Raw genomic sequence first — 21,305 nt, 5'->3', positions numbered from 1 at the left:
AGAACATTCTTGATAATTTGAAGTCACTGGAATTTCTCATTTACATGTGTCTGATGAAGATTGTGCTGTGCTTGGTGATTGCTTCCAGGACAACACCACCACTGTTGACATGATACCAGTGGGAATGAATGCAGCATGCCTCAAGCTTTCTGAGACAGACACTGAAGCCATGGCTTACAAATTTGTCACTGAAGAGCTAGCTGATGGAATGTACAAAGGTATAAAGTGGCAGACAAAGAGGGGCAGGAGCAGTAATTCTAGTTCTACCATGTCCAGTGTTACAAAGAAGGTAGTTGCAGAAGTGCAGTCTATTGCAGCCAAAACAGCTGCAGCCCTCTATGCCAGAATACATGAATTTGAAGGAAACAGAGGTCTGATGGAAGCTTTTTATATCTTTTCCCCAGTGAACTGGTCAGATGATAGGGCATCCTTTGCTACATATGGTACAAGTGAGGTCACTGAAATAACCACACATTTTTCTGGTCTTCTTCAGAGGAAGGGCAAACATAAAGATGCATGCATTGATCTCCTTTTGGAGGGATCAACTTTGCTTAAAAGGAATAAAGATCTCACCTATGTAGACCTGTGGTCCAGAATGATGAGAAATGAGAAGCTGCAGCAATCTAGTAGATATGTCAATCTTCTTGCTCTTGTAAGGATTTCCTTGGTGTTGGCTGTGTCTTCAGCTGATTGTGAGAGGGTGTTTTCTGTGATGGGGAGGGTTAAAACCAATTGGAGAGTAAGGCTGAAATCCCAGACACTGTCCAATTGATGACTGTGGCTCAGTACAGTTCCCTTAAAGGACTATGACCCAAAGGCAGCCATTGCCCTATGGCATACAGGGCGGAAGAGGGCCAGGAGATGGACCACACCCTATGGACTCAGAACAGCTCCATCTTGAGTAAACATTATGACAGTCATTTGACATGTATTTGAATTATTATTAATGATTAAAACAGTTAAGAAGCCAATATATTTCCTGGCACACCTAAAAATGTGATGGCACACTTAATTTTGCATAACTGTGCCCATTTAACTTCGAATCCCTGTAATGATAGTTATAAGTTGACTTATACAGTTCCAGATTCATAGAAATACCCTTGTTAATGTTTCAGTAAGTATTGATATGACCCTGCATATGTCAATCACAGTATTTTCTGGTCCCATCTGCATCTGTTTCTGTAAAGTTTTCTTCCTTTTAGCAGCTTCTTTCAACTCTGCTTTTGGCAGAGATTTCTTATGAAAATGGAATGGTTTAGTTGCTTTTGATTATATAAAGTAGCAAGCATGCCCAAATCCATTTCGATGCATTTTGTGTGAGATTTAAGTGAGCACCAAAAGTATGGCCTAATACTAATTACCTATGGGAGCTTAAAGTTGAAAAGTTTTGAATGGGACCATATTCATGTGCGTTCATGTTTGTGCATTTGTTGAGTGGGAACCAGGGAAGATTAAATGGTTTGTTCTGGGCAGAGCTCTTTCACTCCTCTTCCTCATGATCCAGTCACGACAACATGGCAGTCGTATAGGACAGAATGGGGTCCACGAAGTCGATGTCCCTCCTCTTTCTCACTCTCAACTCATGGACTTCCTCAACATCCACGCCTGGGGTCAGCATATTCCAGGGGTTTCCACTGTCATAGCAGACTCCTTGTCCCAACCCGACAGACCATCACTGACCATGTAGTCTCTTCACCCAAACATTGTTCCATTGAATTTGCCAACTTTATCGGGCCCCAGAAGTAGACGTCTTTGCCACCTGCTTCAATGCTCAGCTATCCCGATTTGTGTCACCCATCCCCGATCCTGCTTGGGATCACATTGCATTGGCAAAATTGTGGGAAGGTCTCAATGCCTAAGCCTTTCCGTCGACAAGGATCCTTCCACAGGTCCTGCAGGAGGTAACTGCCACCGGTCACCTGTCTCTGACTATGGTCGCGCTTATTGGCCAATGCGCAGTTGGTTTCCCACTTTGCTGAGGCAGCTCGCAAACAAACATTTCAATCGTCTTCGCTATGAGACAACCTACTTTTTCAGCCTCACTCTCAGTGGCTCCATCCATCCCTTGTAATGCTCCATCTCTGCATTTTGCACATCTGCAGAAGTCCTTTATCACCAAAGGCTACTCCAAGCGGGTAGCAAAGACCACAACTGCAGCTCATCATTCCAACAACGCGTGTGATCTGACGTTGATTAATGAATAATTTGCATACTTGTACATGCAAGGGGCCGATGTATGGTTCTCAGTAGGAAGTGACAGCTTGGAGATGATGGTTTGTGGTATATACAGTTTTACTTATACATGTAGATATATACATACAAAAGACACTATGTGCCAGGTCAGCACATAGTGGTAGTGGTCTAGGTGCCCTGGAGCACCCAGCCTAACCCTAGCTAGGCTAAGGGTAAGACCTTTCTTCTTTTTTCCCCCCTTCTTTTCAATATATAAATAATCTCTCTGGACCAAGGCTTATATAGCCGAGGTCACCTGACATTGAGTAAGTATTAAATATAAATGTAAACAGTAAATCATCAGTGACATACTTGCACATCTCGTTCAGGATGGCAGACGGTCGATGTACACAAAAAATTGGGATTAACAATTAGGATTAGCATCTTATAAATAACAGCAATTAAGTGTTTCAAGGCATATAGATGTCATGGCTCCAGGGTAATGAGCCTTTGCAATTAAATGTTCCTCAGACAATGGGTGTCGTAAATCAGTCGCTATGACAATTCATCTCCCTTGCGCCTTTATGATCACAAGTGGACAGCCATTGAGACCTTTTGTCATGCCCGTGAAATTTCAACTCCTACCTCGGCCGATTGCTGAATATTAACATCACCCAAGTTCGACCCAGAACCTGAAGAGATCCACATTAGCTCTGTTAGCAAATGTTTCCTACATTAGCTCATCCGCTCATATAAACTGGCAGACCAATCCTCTCATTTTCAACCCCTTTCGTGGGACCTGAATGTTCTTTTACAACAGGGATCACGGGTGGCACAGTCACCTAAGGCACCACAATTCGCTGTGCAGAGTTGCGTCCCTTGGGCACGCCAGAAATCTATGATTGTGGGTTCGAATCCCGGTTCACCCCGATTATGTTTCTAGGTTTGTCAGCACCATACCTGTGCTCGTGGGTTTCGCCGAAGTGGTAAACGTCTGAGACCTGCATCACCTCTGGCTTTCCTCCCACATTAAGCTGACACGCCGCGATATAACTGGAATACTGTTGAAAGCAGCGTTAAATCCAACTCACTCACTCATTCACTCTTTTACAACATCTGGTTTCCTGCGATAATGAGCCACTGGCAGGGAAGGACTTTGAGACCGTCACACTGAAAACTGTTTTCCTGTTGGCTCTGGCTACTGCAGCTCGCTTTAGCGAAATTCATGCTTTGGATGTTCCAGTTTGAGAGATCGGGAAATGGTTGTGGGTTCCTCGGCCTTTGTTGGTTTTTTTTATGGAGGCACTCCATCATCCTATGAGCATTTACTTTCTTTTGGCTGCCTCCACCTACTATTTCCAATCCTCACAAGACTTGCGCGGTTCTACCTGGACTTTAGACAGTAACTGCACTCTTTCCGCTATCATGGAAGGGTGCTTCTGGAAGTCCAATACAGTTTTCGCCTCTAACTGCCTTTGCGACATTTCAGTCACTGACGTCGAAGGGCTCCACAAATTCGGTCTGTTGGTGTTGGCGAGACAACTATCTTGCCCCAGTTCACGCAGATAAACTGGTATACAAGTTATACAAGTAATCCTTACATGTTTTATGTTTGTATATACAGAATAAATCATTGAACATTTCCTTTGGTGTAATGTGTTTTTTTATTGTTTGTGTTTTCCCAGATCGAGTTTCTTTCGGAGGGTGGATTAGCTTGTCTGAATAGACTTCTTAGTCTTCATCCACAAAGTCACCATTAGGTGCAGCCGTTAAAAAAAAATGAGAACGGTGTCCTGAACGTTTATTCCTCTCACCTCTGCCTTGGGTATTTGTGAGGTAGGGTTTGGTTTGATGGTCCTTGATATGGAATATTGTCGATTGTTCCTCTTTTCGCCTTGGTTTGCTCCATGCACTCGAATGTGTTTGATATCCTTGACGAAGCGTTAAATGAGTTACCAAACCTGGCGCACTCTATTGTCTGTGGGAGATAGCGTTGTGTTTTGTTTGAAGAATTGGTGCCTGTACAGGATCGATTTTAAGTCGTCAACAGTTTCGCTTATGCGTTTACACCTACGAGGTTGTCCTGTAAAGAATGATGACACGAAAACAAAAGTTTGCCATGTATTCCCGACCTCATGCTGGTTCATTTGAGTAATGTATCAGGGTGGGTAACACTGGTTGATCATGTTTTTTCCACCTCACAAGTTCTTGTCTTTTAGGTTGTAGTCAATATGGGTTAGGGCCCACCATTTAACCATGGGATAAAATGCAAAGTGAGAGTATGAATTGTCTATTTTTATACTTATCCTATATCTCACACGATACGCCCGCCCAACCATCCCCGCATCTAAATTCCTATAGCCTGAAACCTCTGCAGAGGAGAATGAGTTGTCAGAGGTATACACATGGTCAGCTCGAGCAAGCTTGCTCCTGGACCTAACCATGGAGATCTAGGGTGTGTTCAGGTAAAAGTTTTTGTTTTAGAAGCTGGAAACATGGTTCAAGTACGTTTCCACATAGGATCGAAAAAGAAGAATATATGCAAACTGTGAGATAGGAAAAGTATATAAATATAAAATTTATACTAATATTTCCAATTGTGTTTAGCTCGAGAGAATTATTGTTTTCAGGGAAGTGAAATGGATAGAGGATGAAGTTAAAAAGGAGAACTATGACAGAAAGGTCACATGTACAACAGATACAGATATGAAGAGCAATGTGGATACATTGAACTTGTCTGTATTAAGCCAGAAATGTACCACAAGAACTCAAATCCAACCAACTGTGCGGCAAAATTCTGCAAATGCTCCCCAACAATTGCAACCACCATCAGTATCAACGTCGCAGATGCTGAAGAAACAATTGCAGGTTCCACCCCCAAGCCAAGTCATATTGCAAAATAGGATGGCTGATTTTGAGGATGAAGATTCTTATGCTTCGGACAATGGGAATCCAGACTCACCTCAAGTTGGGGACAGGTACTCAAATATTTACCTCACCTGGTCTGGTACTTTATACACAAAATTATTATTAAATGGCAACACCACAGATACAATCAAATCTTCATTCAACATGTATGTATAGTTAAAATATCTTCTCAATATGTGTATCCTGGAGCATAGAATAAGATTGAGACCTCAGGTAGGTAAGAACATCTTTTCTCTTTGGAGGATCTCCAAATCTACATTGACCATGCATTAGGCTACAAAATATCAAATGGAACTGTTTTGTGTGTACACATATGACAGTGGCAAGAAAGGATAATCCTAAATCCTTGCAAGTGGCATTCCCCCAAAATATCATCAAACAAATAGCAATCCCTGTCATCGGAATTACAATCGATGCATCAAACATTGGGATGTGACTGTAAATCACAATAATATAACAACCCCAAGCAAAACTAGCTCCCCTCTGACTATAAATATCCTGAGTGTTGTGAGAGGCTTTTTGAAAACCGTACATAAACAAGAACACCAAAGAGCGTCAAACTTCATATGAACTTGAATGACAAACCTTGGATACCACAAATGGCTCCATATCTAGATATAAGTCAGACTTGTCAACCTTCCCGAATTTTGCAGGAGACTCTCGCCATTTGATGAAATCTCTCGCATGATTGTCTATTTCTCCCGCAAAATAGAATTCTTTATTATTTTAAAAATTTGCCTCTATTGTCCTGTGAGTAAAGACAAAGAACGGATAGTTTACCTCCCGATCTGTTCGGTAGGCTCCCGGACTAGCAACCCTTGTCACAGCCACCAGCAGGAGGACCCTTTGTCTGGTAATTAACTGGGCCTAGATTTCCGAAACGATCGTAGCCCTAAAATTATCGTAAATTTATCATAAGGAAATCGTAGGCTATCGTAGCATATTTTCGAAACTATCGTAGCCCTAAGATATCTTAAGATTGTCGAAAATCTAAGATAGCCCCATACCTGTACTTGTCGTAAGTTTATTTTATCTTCATCCAAGATGGCGGCATACTTTTCCATAGATATTTCGCGAAACAATTAGTATGCTTTACGTTCAAACATTGACATTTCATTTTGTAAAACTGAGTGATTCAAATTGACACTCTCGAAAACACGAAGAACGCATCAAGGATTTCACGTCAAAAATGTTCTTAATCGCGACAGCGATCCACATAACTGTGGAGTCGATAGCTTACAATATATTTCTATCCGAGTCCATGCTGAAGAAGTGTGAAACATACCTTTTTGATAATTTGGGAAGATAAAAACTGAAGGAGTCGGCAGGCTGCGGTTATGACCGTGACCTTATTGATAGCTCAGGGGGAGCTAAACTTAGTTCAAACTCTAGTTGAGAGTGATTTCCCTCTGTATTCGCCCGAGCACCTTGCTCAATGTTAGAGTTTTCATAAAGCGCAGAGTTCTGCTGTTATATTTTCTGGATCGCATTTGTGTCTATGCTTTAGTCTTTATTTTCGCATTTTATAAAATTATATCAATCTACATATGTAGAAAAAACCATGAAGGTTTCGGATAAGTTTTTACATCCAAAATCGTGTGGGACGGGTGGTTTTAATAATTGAATTTTAACTATACAGTGTAGTATTTATTGACTTAACAAGGAAATACATGTGATCAAATATTTGTATACAATATCTAATATTTTTCTTGCAAAAGTAATTGTAATTTGTTTCGTTTTAAAGTCAATACCTATGTTATCTATATCCTCTTGAAAGACAAATATTTGATAAAAAGTGATTATAAACTGTCTGTTGAACAATTGCATTCTTTAAAAACAGGTGATTAACGGCATATAGATGTATTCTATTAAATATAACAATTTACTGAAATTTTAACAGCAAAAGTTAAGCACAGATTTTCGTATCGACAAATCAAATGAAAAATGAGTTCCCATGCTCGTTCTGGTTCTAGTCAAATTGTAGCATAGTTTGCAAATTGTCCAAAATTCACTTGACAATATATGTTCACAGAAAAAAAATTTACTGAATGAAATTTACTGATCAATATAAAATACACATTTTCAACACAATAATCTTTGCATTAAAATATTTTGGTCTTTTTAATATTTAAGTCTACATCTTCCCGTTTTATGTTCCAAAAAAATATAGATATACTTGAGACCATTCAGACAATAAAATCGTTGTAACGTATAGGGTCAACAGACAAATACTAGTAAATGATCCTCAGCAATTCTGTCAGAAAAGCCAAACATCATTGAACTACGTTCTGGGATAGATTTGACACATTACAAAGTATTTCGCTCCTGAGCCAGATTTAAATGAAATCAGACAAACCAGTTTATCAGCTCTATTTGATTTAAAAGGATAGAAAATGACTACATTATATGTATGTTCACATCAACTTGTGGCGTGTTCCATGAGACAACATAACTTGACAATTCCTAAATTATCTCTCTTTGCGAACGAAAATTAGTGTCACTTTTAAATTTTGAAAATAATTATGGATCTAGATAGATAAAAAAATAATTTCATCATCTAAACACTAATAGCTTGATATTGTATTTAAGTCCTTGGTTAATTCGTGAAATATATTGGATACATAAGTAACAAAACAAACTTAACAAGCTTAGATTGTCATAAAATCTTGCTTGTGGGTGCGCTGCTTCCTGAACAATTTTTGTTTTGAGTGTTTCCACGTATAATGTTGATTACACAAATATAAACTTGACTTTTGACATAAACATAAAAATATACAGTATACATCACTTAACATCAGACTTGAACACGCATGTTAAATGCTGAACGCATATGCAGTTCGATCAAAGGTCTCCTCATTGTCATTTAGAATAATGTCCTTTACTTGCATCCTTGACTTTGTACGCGATGTGTTTATATCATACAGTTCTGCGCGCTCATGAGAGGACCATTTGAAGGGAAAATAGTGAAGTTTGTTTTCGCACATTATTTCAATTCTTATAGCTAAAGTGTGGTAACACTACACTTATTCATTATAACATTTATTGGTTTTGAAAAATGCTATTGCATGGCACACGAATGCTTTTTGTGTTCGGTTAGTCATGGCATCTTTTATCATAAGAACAAAACGTCTACATGTAGGATTGTACAGAATTTCACTCAGTTATGTGCATGTTAAACAATGTGACCTGACAATGTGATCATGAATTCTCTGTCACTTATATATGTTGTTGTTATTGCTATTGTCAGCAGCTGGGAAATCCCAGTGACGTCATTGGGAAACACCCCGCTTTTTCAATCTCTAACACAAATGAGTTCTCTGTCAGAGTTACGATAGGTATCATAACTCTGAACGATCTGCGACAGGTTTACGATAGTTTTATGATAGTTTCGAAAATCTATCTTATCTTAACCTTAAGATATCTTATCTTTGAACGTAAGTTGTTAAGATTTATCTTAGCTAAGATGGTTTCGAAAATCTCGACCCTGGTAATTAAATCCATATGGTGAACGATTTAACAAGATAAACTGTAAAGAAAACTCGGATAGTCCTAACAGGTGTCTGAAGGGTTGAACTTTAAATGAATAATCATTACCTGAACTGTTATCTTATCTTCATGTTCTTACCGTGTTTATTCCTCCATAATTTAAGAACGTAGATACAAATGGCCGGCCCAGTTTATTTATTTGTTATCAGATTTGTCAGAAACTTGTAAAAACATCTATATAACTCATCAAAGTTACGTCATTAAACTCTCTGAAATGAAAACAAGATATGACCTGCAAATGCCGTCTTCAGAAACAACACTATGTGTGATTGGTTGATTTTGTAGTCAAAATAACAATGAGTTACACAATCAGACTTCCTCATTGCTAGAGTTTCAAAGTCAAAGTTTTAAGTGAAACTTATAAATATCCTTTTGACATCGTGACTCGTGTGCACAGATATATCAACACACAGAACAGTATCAAATTTCGCGAGAATGTATTGTGATCATTTTACACGATTTGATTTGGTACTAGTTTGCTAGCATTCCAGATCGGTAATCTAATTTGTATACAACAGTACGGGTCAACCAATGAGATTAATACACGTGAAGGTCAGAAAGGTCAACATCGACATAATTTTCAATATTTATTGTTGATTCTCCATATTTAGAAGAACATGAAGCCATAAATGTTTTTATTAAATTAAGGATGTAAGTTGTATTTGTTGACGTTCATCAGCTGAAGAAGACAGTGACTCACGTGAGCAAATTTCATGATGTTTTGCTCACGTGAGGCATTGTCTTCATCAGCTGATGAATGTCAACAAATACAACTTCAGTCCTTGTATTGACAGATACATAAATCATAACAAAACAATCCATTAAACATCAAATTTTGATTTTTTAAAGCGTAACTATATCAATGCGGAGAGTTTTGACGTCATCCGTCCAAAACATTCCATTTGGGGTGACAGCAGAAAATGGTGGCTTCGGCAATGTCATGCACTTGAAATAAATCTTGCACCCACTAAAGTTAAAGTTTTATTGAAATCCCGACCCGGCTGATGCTTAGATTGGATTGATATTAACATTCTGTGAACTTTGGTTGTGTGTTTGAGTCAAACAACGGCTGCTGAGGTGGCGCGGTTGGATTTCCCGAAGCAAAACAGGACAGTGTGGAGCTCAGTGATTTCTTTTGTTAAGTCGAGTATTCTCTGTTGTAGCTTTGAATGGACGCTTTATTTTGGTGACCCGACATATAGATGATCTGTCTGACTTCAAAGCCTGCATCAGTCATAGCCTGAATCGGTGTCGCTCTCAGATAGTGGGCTGTGTACCATTTTGAACACTTGAATATTTGGAAACATCAGCCAAGATACCTTTCAAACTAGTTTTCCGTAATGATTTTTAATGTTATTTTTAGACATTGAGGAATTCCCCTTAAGATGTTATGTATGTCTCCGCTCGATTGTCAACGTAATCACGTGACATACTGACGTTCATCGGGAAATGAACGACAGTCAGCTTGGCAGTTTTCACGTAGGCGAAGTCACCTGCTACTGTCAATATGCTGCTTTGTAACGCACAAGTGGGAAAGCGCACAAATGCATGTTAACAATAAAGCGACAACCAAGGCAAAGATCAGTGACCTGCTTCGTCACAAGTTTGTGGTACTTAAGTCAAACAAACAAGAACACAAAAGACAGCATGGTGTTACTTTTTTGTAAGATGAAAGTTGTATGACATCAAGTAGTAAATATCACAAGGTTAAAGGTTATTACGTAAAAGGCGACTAACAGGATTGGGTGGTCAGGCCCGCTGACTTGGTTGATGCATGTCATCAGATCCTAATTGTGTGGATCAATGCTCGTGATGTCAATCATTGGATTGTCTGGTCCAGACTCAATTTTTTTACAGACCACGGTCATATGGCTGGAATAAGTGCAGCGTTAAACAACAAACAGCAACAATTAACTGAAACAGTCAACATTGAAACAACAGTTTATGGCTTTTGGTACATATATATAAAAACTGTAGATTTTTCAAAGTTGTCATTGATTTCCTGTTTTATTAATTTGTGCACTGTATTTACAAGCATTTTAAGTCATGTCTGAAGTTGGTTAACTTAAAATTTGACTATTTCGTTTTGGTCAAATGATTTTATTAAAAACAGGACCAATTTTGATATAATTATTTAATTTGAAGTTTAAACAATATACAGCTTTTCCATTGGACCAGAGGTCGGTCACATGACCTCAAAATTGACGTTCATAAGTGATCTTTCTGATCATTTAGAACCTTTAATCTTGGTCTCAGCGTTTCAGTATACATTGAAAAGTGTCAGAAAGCGTGACTGCATGATTGTTGACGAATATCCTCGCTACGGCCTATCCTAATGAACAAACGAAGAAATGCACATCTAAACTATCGTAGTATTGACTTGACCCGTGTCAAGGCTGATACTGACCGTCTCCAGCAATCAATGAATTTACCTTAGTGTCTGTTTGACACATCTTTATTCACCTTTCAATGATCGGCCAGTTGATCAAAGATGACGAACACTTGTAACCGCCACAGGTTCAATAACAACTTCGGAAATCTCTTCCGTCACGTTTATCGTGTCGGCCATTCTGACATCTTGTACTTGATGTAAATGTATCACGATGTGCTGTCATTGTGACTGTCTTACTGAGGTAGTTCTTTACAGACCTTTCTCATCTAATGAGGATATGATTTGAAAACATGTGCTGCGTATAGTAAGAGGTTTCTGGAGAGCAAGTTATGCATCCATACGCTCATGTCACCTCTCTTTTTAAGGAACTATTTTTTTCCGCGATATAGCTGGTTGTTGTATGGCTGTCAGTGTAAACATGTAGTCACACATACTAAATATAAATAATTTTTTAATTTGACGTCTACACGATTGCGACTTTTCCATTGGATGAGAGATTGGTCACATGACCGCGAAACTGACGTTCTTAAGTGTATGAACGACACAATTTGACGTTCATACGTTTTTCACGAGACCCTGTTCTTGAAATGACGTTAACTCTGATGGACTACTTCCACATTCCTGAGGAAACCCCTGGGAATTCCCTAGCACGAAAACATTATTTCTGATCATTTAGAACCTTTAATCTTGGTCTCAGAATCTTAGTATACATTTAGAAACGTAAGAAAGCTTGACTGCATGATTGTTCACGACTTTTCTCGCTACGGACCATCCTAATGAACAAACGAAAAAATGCACATCCAAACTATCGTCAGTATTGACTCGATCTGTGTCTAGGCTGACAGTGATTGTCTCCAGCAATCTACGAATTTACCTTGGTGTCTGTTTGACGCATCTTTAATCACCTTTCAATAATTGGTCAGTTGATCAATGATGACTAACACATGTAACCGCTACAGGTTCATTAACAACTTCGGAAATCCTCCTGTTGCGTTTATCGTGTCGGCCATTTTGACGTCTTGTACTTGATGTAAATGTATTACGACGCGCTGTCATTGTGACTGACTTACTGAGGTAGTTCATTACAGACCTTTCTCATCTAATGGGGATATTATATGAACACATGTGTTGCGTAAGATGTTTCGAAGAGCAAGTTCTGCATCCATACGCTAATGTCACCTCTCTTTTTGGGGAACTATTTTATTCCGCGACATAGCTTGTTGTTGTCAGTGTAAACATGAAGTCACACGTACTAAATAATGAAATTGTGTTTAGATCTTGGCCTACATCCTTTGAGGTAAGAAATTGTGATAAAAAATTATAAGAATTGACCTTCACTTTGTGTGAGTTCATTGGAGTATGAACCTTCATAGAGTGAGGGCCAAACATTCATACAGTTTGGCCCTCACTCTATGAAGGTTCATACTCCAATGAACTCACACAAAGTGAAGGTCAATTCTTAATTGTGTTTAGATCTTGGCCTACATCTAATCCTTTTGGGGTACAAAATTGTGATAAATTTTTTATAAGAATTGACTTTCACTTTGTGTGAGTTCACTGGTGTATGAACCTTCATACTCCAATGAACTCACACAAAGTGAAAGTCAATGGGCGATCTTTTTGTTCCAAAGGGCAATAACTCTCCTTTTGAAATGATATAAGCGACGGTCCAAACTGTCGCTTCCGGTCTGGTTCCCGGATCAATGCGCGCTGCGACAACTACTGACATGTATAGACGGAGCCAAGCTAAAGAGTTGTCCTGTTGCACCTTCGTTCAAAAACGGTCGTTTACAAATGAATATTTTTAACTAGCACGTATTTTGAGGTGATTATTAGTTTATAATATCAACATTTGTTGAGTCTTCAACTACAAGACGAATTGTCACTCTGGAATATAGCGGGAAAAACGTCATGAAAAATGGTATATCGCCACGGTATTTTCTACGTCAGAAAACAGCGAGGCATTCTGTCAGTCGGGGCTTACATATTGCATCGATGAAATAATGCAAACTCATTTTATTTATCAGCCTTTGTGTTATTTCCCACAACAATTCAAGCATTCAAATCACAACAAATACTACCATGGACTTCAATTTAATAAAATTAGTGATACGCCAACATTTGCAGCACACAGACATCTTTGACAGGCCTTTACCAATGATCTATATAGTAAGTTTACATCCGTTCCTTTACAAATAATTTAAGAAGAAATAACGTTCAATATAATAAAACAACTGATTTTAAATGTTACTCTTTATATCAAAATTAAAGTAGCATCTGAATATTTAAATTTATATTATTTTTTTAGAAATAGGCCAAATGAACATCTATCAGGCATCTATTAAGCACTCAGTTACTCAGTTGCAATATACATACCGCTCATCATACTTTGAAATAAGAGATTTACCCATATTATTCTGCCCCAATAACATGTGTCCCACCATTAAGCGCTTTGAGTCATCACAGGTGTTAATTCATTCATCCATCATTTCTTACATAATTCTGATACTCATGCTCTTAAAATAGTAGTAAATTACAGAGATTTGTCCCAACAAACAACAAATCATACAAGCTACCCCACAAAATGTGTATGATGCATAAATAGATTTAAATCATAGTTTTATCTTCTTGTTTTAGTAACATAATATTTATTTTAATGTTGACAAATTATTTCCCATACAAACCCACACACTACCCTACTGTATCTAAGTATCCTGATTTTCATTCAACAGTACTTCAAGACACCTGTAGTATTAAGTATATTTTGTAGATATTATTATCATCTAGCAAATATGAATTTAGAAAGTTTATCACAAAATCTTCTGATGGTTAAATAAATGCAAATTGAACCCCACAGTCATTCCATGTAGATAAATGGATTTATTTGTGTTATTTGTTTTTGAATATAACAGATTATACTTACATATGTTACAGTCAGTGTCTATAATCAGGCCCAATATGTATTTTGACTAAAAATTCCAGCCAATATGCATATTGTCTGATTCACTCAAGCAAGGTATATATTCTTTCTTAAATTTTCATTAATTTATTATTGCCTGAAAAATAGGACCGGATTTTAGACAGACTGGCTGAAATGAATTAGACTGTATAATTTAATCTCCTCAATTTAATTCGGATCTATTTTGATCTTATCAAGATCAAAGTAACTTATGTAAGAAATTAAAAATGTTTTCACGGTGAATTGATTGATTCTCCAAACCTGAAAGAATACCAGAGTTTTTTTTTATGTTACTTATCTTTATTGTCATAATATTCAGTTCAGAAACAGATGACTGCTAAAAAGTCATGCATGTGTAATCAAATACTAGTACACATGCTCAAGTGTGCCAAGATATTAAATAAAATAAGAGTCATTGTGCAATGCAGATATCTTTTGGTGTGAAGAGAAAAAAGAATAACATTAATAATTTGTTTATGTTGGAATTTGAAACATCAGATTAGAACAAGGAAACATAAAAAGAAAGGCCTAATGAAGTTAAGAATCAGTTTTAACTGTGTCACAATCATATGATTATTGTCAGTGCAAACTGGATGTAGACACTGCATTGTTAATACAATCAACATTATAGAGATTGACAATTAGTATGAATATATTGTTTTATTTTATAAAAATTGTAGTTGGTACAAATACTCTTGAATATGTATTTTAACTGAAATATATAGGGTCCTCTGTGTCTGAAATCTTTCTTTCTACTTTGTAAAATTCAAAAAAGGCCAAGATAATATATATCTTTCATTGATCATATTGAAATATGATCATGGTAGTATTTGGCAACAAACAGCCACCGTTCATACATAAAATCCTTTTCTACAACATGCACCAATTAACCCTTAAATATCAAAACAGATTTCAGTTATTTCCATTTCTTTTATTTTGAACATTGTATCATGATATCTAGTTGATGACGTAATTTTACAGTGCCTGTTACTCTTACAATTTCTTGAGAACATTTCTCATTGCTCTCTGTTATATATCTGACAAATACTTACATGTGTTGCTGTCAATATTCACAACATTGAGGCAACGGGCTCACCGCTGTACTTACTGAAATGCATGCATATGATGTAGCCTGCTCGGCGATGCTGCAACATAGATATAGGAGGAATGTATACAAAATCTATTTAATTTTTAAAAGTGTGATATTCATACATCAAGGGCAACACTTTCAGTACAGATTGCAAAACGTCAACAAAGCGACCTGGGATGAATGATCAGCTGATCTCACCGCATCGCTTCGAACGCCTATCTAGGGGTTAACTATACAATATAATCAGTCGTGGTCATCCCTGATGTATCATTAAAACAAAGAACATTTGTTTCCGGACATGGCAATAGATAAATAATTTTTAGGCGAAAAGATATACTGTCCACACACAAGCATGACCGTTGCCGACAGAGGTGAAGGTTATACTAGTTAACTGTCTATAGGCGTCATAGTAACATGCAGTGCTCGTATCGCGCATACCACATGCGCCGTCAGTTTAAGGTTGGACCGTCCCAGTCAGCGCACCTAGCGGGTTTGTGAAGGGAAGATAAATTGAAAAAGATCGCCCATTCTCAAATGACTCATTTAATAAATATGTTTTTTTTCCATCTTGGAACTGAATGTTGGAAGGCTTGACATACAGATTAGACCCTAGCAACCTGTTTCTAGGTAGATGACATCACAATGGCATCTTCATGTCATCACATTCAATTGTGATGTCATTGTAGTGGTTGGTTGGATGTTATGGATATTGAAGACATTCAAATATTAGATGCCTTTTATTTTGAAACTTTCAGTCCATAAGGTCAGTAACAATGTTGCCAGTTCTCACATTCTAGAATTACAGATTGTTCAGATACTTGTTTGCCTTTTTGTGTAAGTTACATGGTCTGAGTAATTTTGTCAACCACAATCAAAGGAATCTGAAATTGTTCATGCTCTGAATGTCCTTAGAACATACTTTTGTAAGCACAAAAAGCACTTGCCACAGGTCCGAGAAAATGTCCTATTTAACTATGTTCCTGACTTACCATCATTTAGCCTTATACAGCTCAGTGTGGAAACTGAATACATGGTTCTTATTTCTTTGCATGGTGTAACCAAATTGTACAACATTGAACTAAAGTACTCACGGAAATGAAAAAAAACTGTTTTTTCGATCTCAGATTTATTTTGAATAAATGCAGTTAATATACAAAATATATAAATATTCAAACAACTCAATTAGTACTAATTGGGCCATGGCACAAATACAGCGTATCAAATGTTTTTATGCCTTTTTACACGTAAAAGTGTGTAAAAATATGAACAAAACAGGGCCTAGATTTTCGAAACGATCTTAGCTAAGATAAATCTTAACAACTTACGTTCAAAGATAAGATATCTTAAGGTTAAGATAAGATAGATTTTCGAAACTATCGTAAACCTGTCGCAGATCGTTCAGAGTTATGATACCTGTCGTAACTCTGACAGAGAACTCATTTGTGTTAGAGATTAAAAAAGCGGGGTGTTTCCCAGTGACGTCACGGGGATTTCCCAGCTGCATATGCGTTCAGCATTTAACATGCGTGTTCAAGTCTGATGTTAAGTGATGTATACTGTTTATTTTTATGTTTATGTCAAAAGTCAAGTTTATATTAGTGTTAACACCAACATTATACGTGGAAACACTCAAAACAAAAATTGTTCAGGAAGCAGCGCACCCACAAGCAAGTTTATATGACAATCTAAGCTTGTTAAATTTGTTTTGTTACTTATGTATCCAATATATTTCAAGAATAAACGAAGGACTTAGATTCAATATCAAGCTATTAGTATTGAGATGATGAAATTATTTTTTATCTATCTAGATCCATAATTATTTTCAAAATTTAAAAGTGACACTAATTTTCGTTCGCAAAGAGAGATAATTTAGGAATTGTCAAGTTATGTTGTCTCCTGGAACACGCCACAAATTGATGTGAACATACATATAATGTAGTCATTTTCTATCCTTTTAAATTAAGTAGAGTTAATAAACTGATTTGTCTGATTTCATTTAAATCTGCCTGAGGAGCGAAATACTTTGTAATGTGTCAAATCTCTTCCAGAACGTAGTTCAATGATGTTTGGCTTTTCTGACAGAATTGCTGAGGATCATTTACTAGTATTTGTCCGTTGACCCTATACGTAACAACGATTTTATTGTCTGAATGGTCTCAAGGATATCTATATTTTTTTAAAACATAAAACGGGAAGATGTAGACTTAAATATTAAAAAGACCAAAATATTTTAAAACCGGCTTATTGAATGCAAAGATTATTGTGTTGAAAATGTGTATTTTATGTTGATAAGTAAATTTCATTCAATAAACATTTTTTCTGTGAACATATATTTGAAAGTGAATTTTTGACAATGTGCAATCTATGCTACATTTTGACGGGAACCAGAATGAGCATGGGAACTCATTTTTTATTTGATTTGTCGATACAAAACTCTGTGCTTAACTTTTGCTGTCAAAATTTCAGTAAATTGTTATATTTATAAGGAAATACATCTATATGCCGTTAATCACCTGTTTTCAAAGAGTGCAATTGTTCGACAGACAGTTTTTAATCACTTTTTATCAAATATTTGTCTTTCAAGAGGATATAGATAACGTAGGTATTGAATTTAAAACGAAACAAATTACAATTACTTTTGCAAGAAAAATATTAGATATTGTATACAAATATTTGATCACATGTATTTCCTTGTTAAGTCAATAAATACTACACTGTATAGTTAAAATTCAATTATTAAAACCACCCGTCCCACACAATTTTGGATGTAAAAACTTATGCGAAACCTTTATGGTTGTTTATACATATGTAGATTGATATAATTTTATCAAATGCGAAAATAAAGACTAAAGCATTGACACAAATGCGACTCAGAAAATATAACAGCGGAACTCTGCGCTTATGAAAACTCTAACATTGAGCAAGGTGCTCGGGCGAATACAGAGGGAAACCACTCTCAACTAGAGTTTGAACTAAGTTTAGCTCCCCCTGAGCTATCAATAAGGTCACGGTCATAACCGCAGCCTGCCGACTCCTTCAGTTTTTATCTTCCCAAATTATCAAAAAGGTATGTTTCACACTTCTTCAGCATGGACTCGGATAGAAATATATTGTAAGCTATCGACTCCACAGTTATGTGGATCGCTGTCGCGATAAAGAACATTTTTGACGTGAAATCCTTGATGCGTTCTTCGTGTTTTCGAAGTGTCAATTTGAATCACTCAGTTTTACAAAATGAAATGTCAATGTTTGAACGTAAAGCGGACTAGTTGTTTGGCACAATATCTGTGGAAAAGTATGCCGCCATCTTGGATGAAGATAAAATAAACTTACGACAGGTATGGGGCTATCTTAGATTTACGACAAACTTAAGATATCTTAGGGCTACGATAGCCTACGATTTCCTTACGATAACTTTACGATAATCTTAGGGCTAAGATTGTTTTGAAAATCTAGGCACAGACTATCGTGAAACTGAGCATAACCAGGTGTTAGTAGATCAAGGTGAATGTCCATGACCTATGACACCTTGACGACAGGTGAAAACAGGTGCTTGAAACCCACGTGCATGTGATTTGTCAGTGGTTAGTGATTTGTGAGTGGCATTGTGGGATAGTGAATCATCGTAAAAATATCAGAACGTAAAAGTAACATATTCCCTTCTCAAAAAACAACTTACATGTCATTATTATTATGTACATAAACATAGATGTTATTTTTATTGTTGTTTTGATAACTTTTTTCCAGGCTAATTTGCATAATGCCTATAGCCTGTTTCTGCCATGTCAATTTGAACTTAGTTTTATTTTTGAATGTTGAAAGTGCCTACAAATTACCTCCTTTAAAGTACATTTTGTATTCAGCGCTAAGATAAAACTAGCAAATCCAGACTAGTACTTTTCCTGTTGTTTTGTTATTTCGTATTTACATCTACGTAATGCTTTGTGTCGATTATTAAATCCAGCACAACAATTTTTTTCCATTTCCATGAGTACTTTAGGATGATTGTCTTTCTATTTCTAACAGTATCTAAATTAACCCTCATGGTGCCTGGACGTCAGTCAGCCTGCATACCGCTCAATGCCGCACTGTGATGAGGTCGCGGTTTCAAAAACGTAAACATTGTATCAAAACTGTTACAACATCTTTATTTCTTCACACAATGTAACCAAATTGTATAACATGCAACTCGAGTTGATTGTCTTTCCATCAATATCTAAAGTCACCAAATCCAAAAGATCTATGCACTGCCTAGCCAATGATAAAAGTGCTGGCATTATAAGTTTCCTACATTAATCGTAATATGGAAGTACCCGAATATGGCAAGACAAGTCAAGTAAGCGCCCTTGTTTGAAATCTAAAAGTCCAATAATTCGGAGAACCTTTAGAATACAGTACCACAACTTTTCGTGAGGACGGTCTCTGCCGTAGGTCACATGTCTCAAAGACAAGCAACCAGTTTTTGTGAGAATCCGTCGGACGCGAACTCGCGACCTTCGGATTGTTAGCCCGACAGCTAACCGACTGAGCTACGTCCACACTGTAACACAAAGTGCAAATTTACCTAGTCATGCTTATGACGTTACAGAACTGAACGAAAAGGGTCGATTAGGTGACGGACCCTTACGAAGGTTACGGGTAGGCATTGTTTCTCGTGACTTTAATCTATTGACACTTACGAATGATCCTGATGCCATCTGGCACACTCATCCCATTCCGTAATTTACAAGATACCAAGTCGCGAGGAATGATCCGATATGGCACGAACTGAAACGGCTCCAGGCATCAGACGTCAGACGTCGAACTCGCAAGTACGCATGAATGACGTGTTATTTAATAATTCGTCGGGTGGATTTTGTGACAGAAAAGTGTGGTAGGGAACACTGTAAGGATGATGTGGATAATAGTAAAGAACGAGGGAGGCATGTGCATGGCTAGTGACGACACAACGATGAGTTCGTTTTTGAATCAGTACTGAAAAAATGTAGCCGGTGAAAGTGGCTTGTGTGAATGTTCCAGGACAATTTCCAGTAGCCAAAGTATTCGACACAAAACCCTTTCATTCGTTTTACTCGATGTTTTTGTGTGAAGAATATTAACAGAAACTAAACGGGTAGATTTACCGAACCCTAATGATCGTGAAGGGATGATTGATCGTAAAGGGGATCCAAGGGCTAAGGACAGAATTCGGTTAATCTAATAGCCACTAAACGGGGACCTAACCCGAATGATCGAAAAGGGGTGATTGATCGTAAAGGTGATCCAAGGGCTAAGGATAGAGATCAGGGTAACCTACCCTAACAATAGCGATATTTGGATGTGTTCAGAGCCAATATAATATCCCAAATAAACTACATTCTTGTGCATAATAATAAAATTTATGCACCGAAAAAATAATATATGTATATTAGTTTCCATTTATAACCCTTTTAGCCACTTGAATTACGAGAAAAACTAGAGACAAAAATTTGAACAATAAAAGTGCTTTCGTAAACTAGCGCTTGCTATAAAATGCACCGCCGCAGGCTATATTCAGTAAACAAATATTCAAAACTCTCCACAGCGCTTGGCGTATTCAATGATGATAGATCACTGGGCGGAGCTTATGCACACTCGACGACCCCTGACGTCACAGGGCATTCCCTCGCCGGTGTGACTGGCAACAAAATACTACAAATTACATCATTAGGTATTGTCACGTGTTTGAAAAGTTTGTGGTACTGTATTCTAAAGGTAGGCCAATAATTCATATCATTGGCAAGTACATGTCCTAACAGTGACAGTCATACAACATTTATGTTGAAGTACACATTCACTGAGAATTTTCCGTGAGTTATATTAATCGATAAAAAATCCCAACAAATTTGTGTGTGTTTGTGACATAAAAACAAAATTGACGAATGTAGTCGTGATTTATTCATACGCAGACTGTTTCAAAGATTATGTCACAATATGAATGCCAGTTTGGAATGTATATCTTGATGAAATCCCGGTTACGCCCATGTATGTTTCAGTGACCGTGCTCTTTCATTAGTGATAAAAACAATTCCGGGCTAATTGACATCGTACAGTTTCAAAAGACAAAATGTGAAAGATCGCTGAACAGCCCTTACAATACTCAAATTGACATCGCTCAATATCGGACATCATTGTTATTTCTTAATAATTAACAAGATCATACTAATGTAATACCACCCAAAAGTAAGTACATGTAGCTT

General features: G+C 37.2%; 1 protein-coding gene across 4 annotated transcripts in view; it reads left to right on the top strand.

Moving 5' to 3' along the window:
- LOC139445782 (ankyrin repeat domain-containing protein 26-like) overlaps positions 1 to 21,305 on the top strand; it is a 758,925-nt gene that overhangs the window by 400,644 nt on the left and 336,976 nt on the right. For all 4 annotated transcript variants that reach the window (XM_071226998.1, XM_071227000.1, XM_071226999.1 and 1 more), the window contains one exon: positions 4,803 to 5,150. In XM_071226998.1, the coding sequence (XP_071083099.1) occupies positions 4,803 to 5,150 (348 nt within the window). The remainder of the gene's footprint in view (positions 1 to 4,802; positions 5,151 to 21,305) is intronic.

Source organism: Haliotis cracherodii, unplaced genomic scaffold, assembly GCF_022045235.1.
Source record: "Haliotis cracherodii isolate W230 unplaced genomic scaffold, xgHalCrac1.p SCAF_6, whole genome shotgun sequence".
Taxonomy (NCBI): Eukaryota; Metazoa; Mollusca; class Gastropoda; order Lepetellida; family Haliotidae; genus Haliotis; species Haliotis cracherodii.
This window is presented reverse-complemented; position numbering and strand designations above follow the sequence as displayed.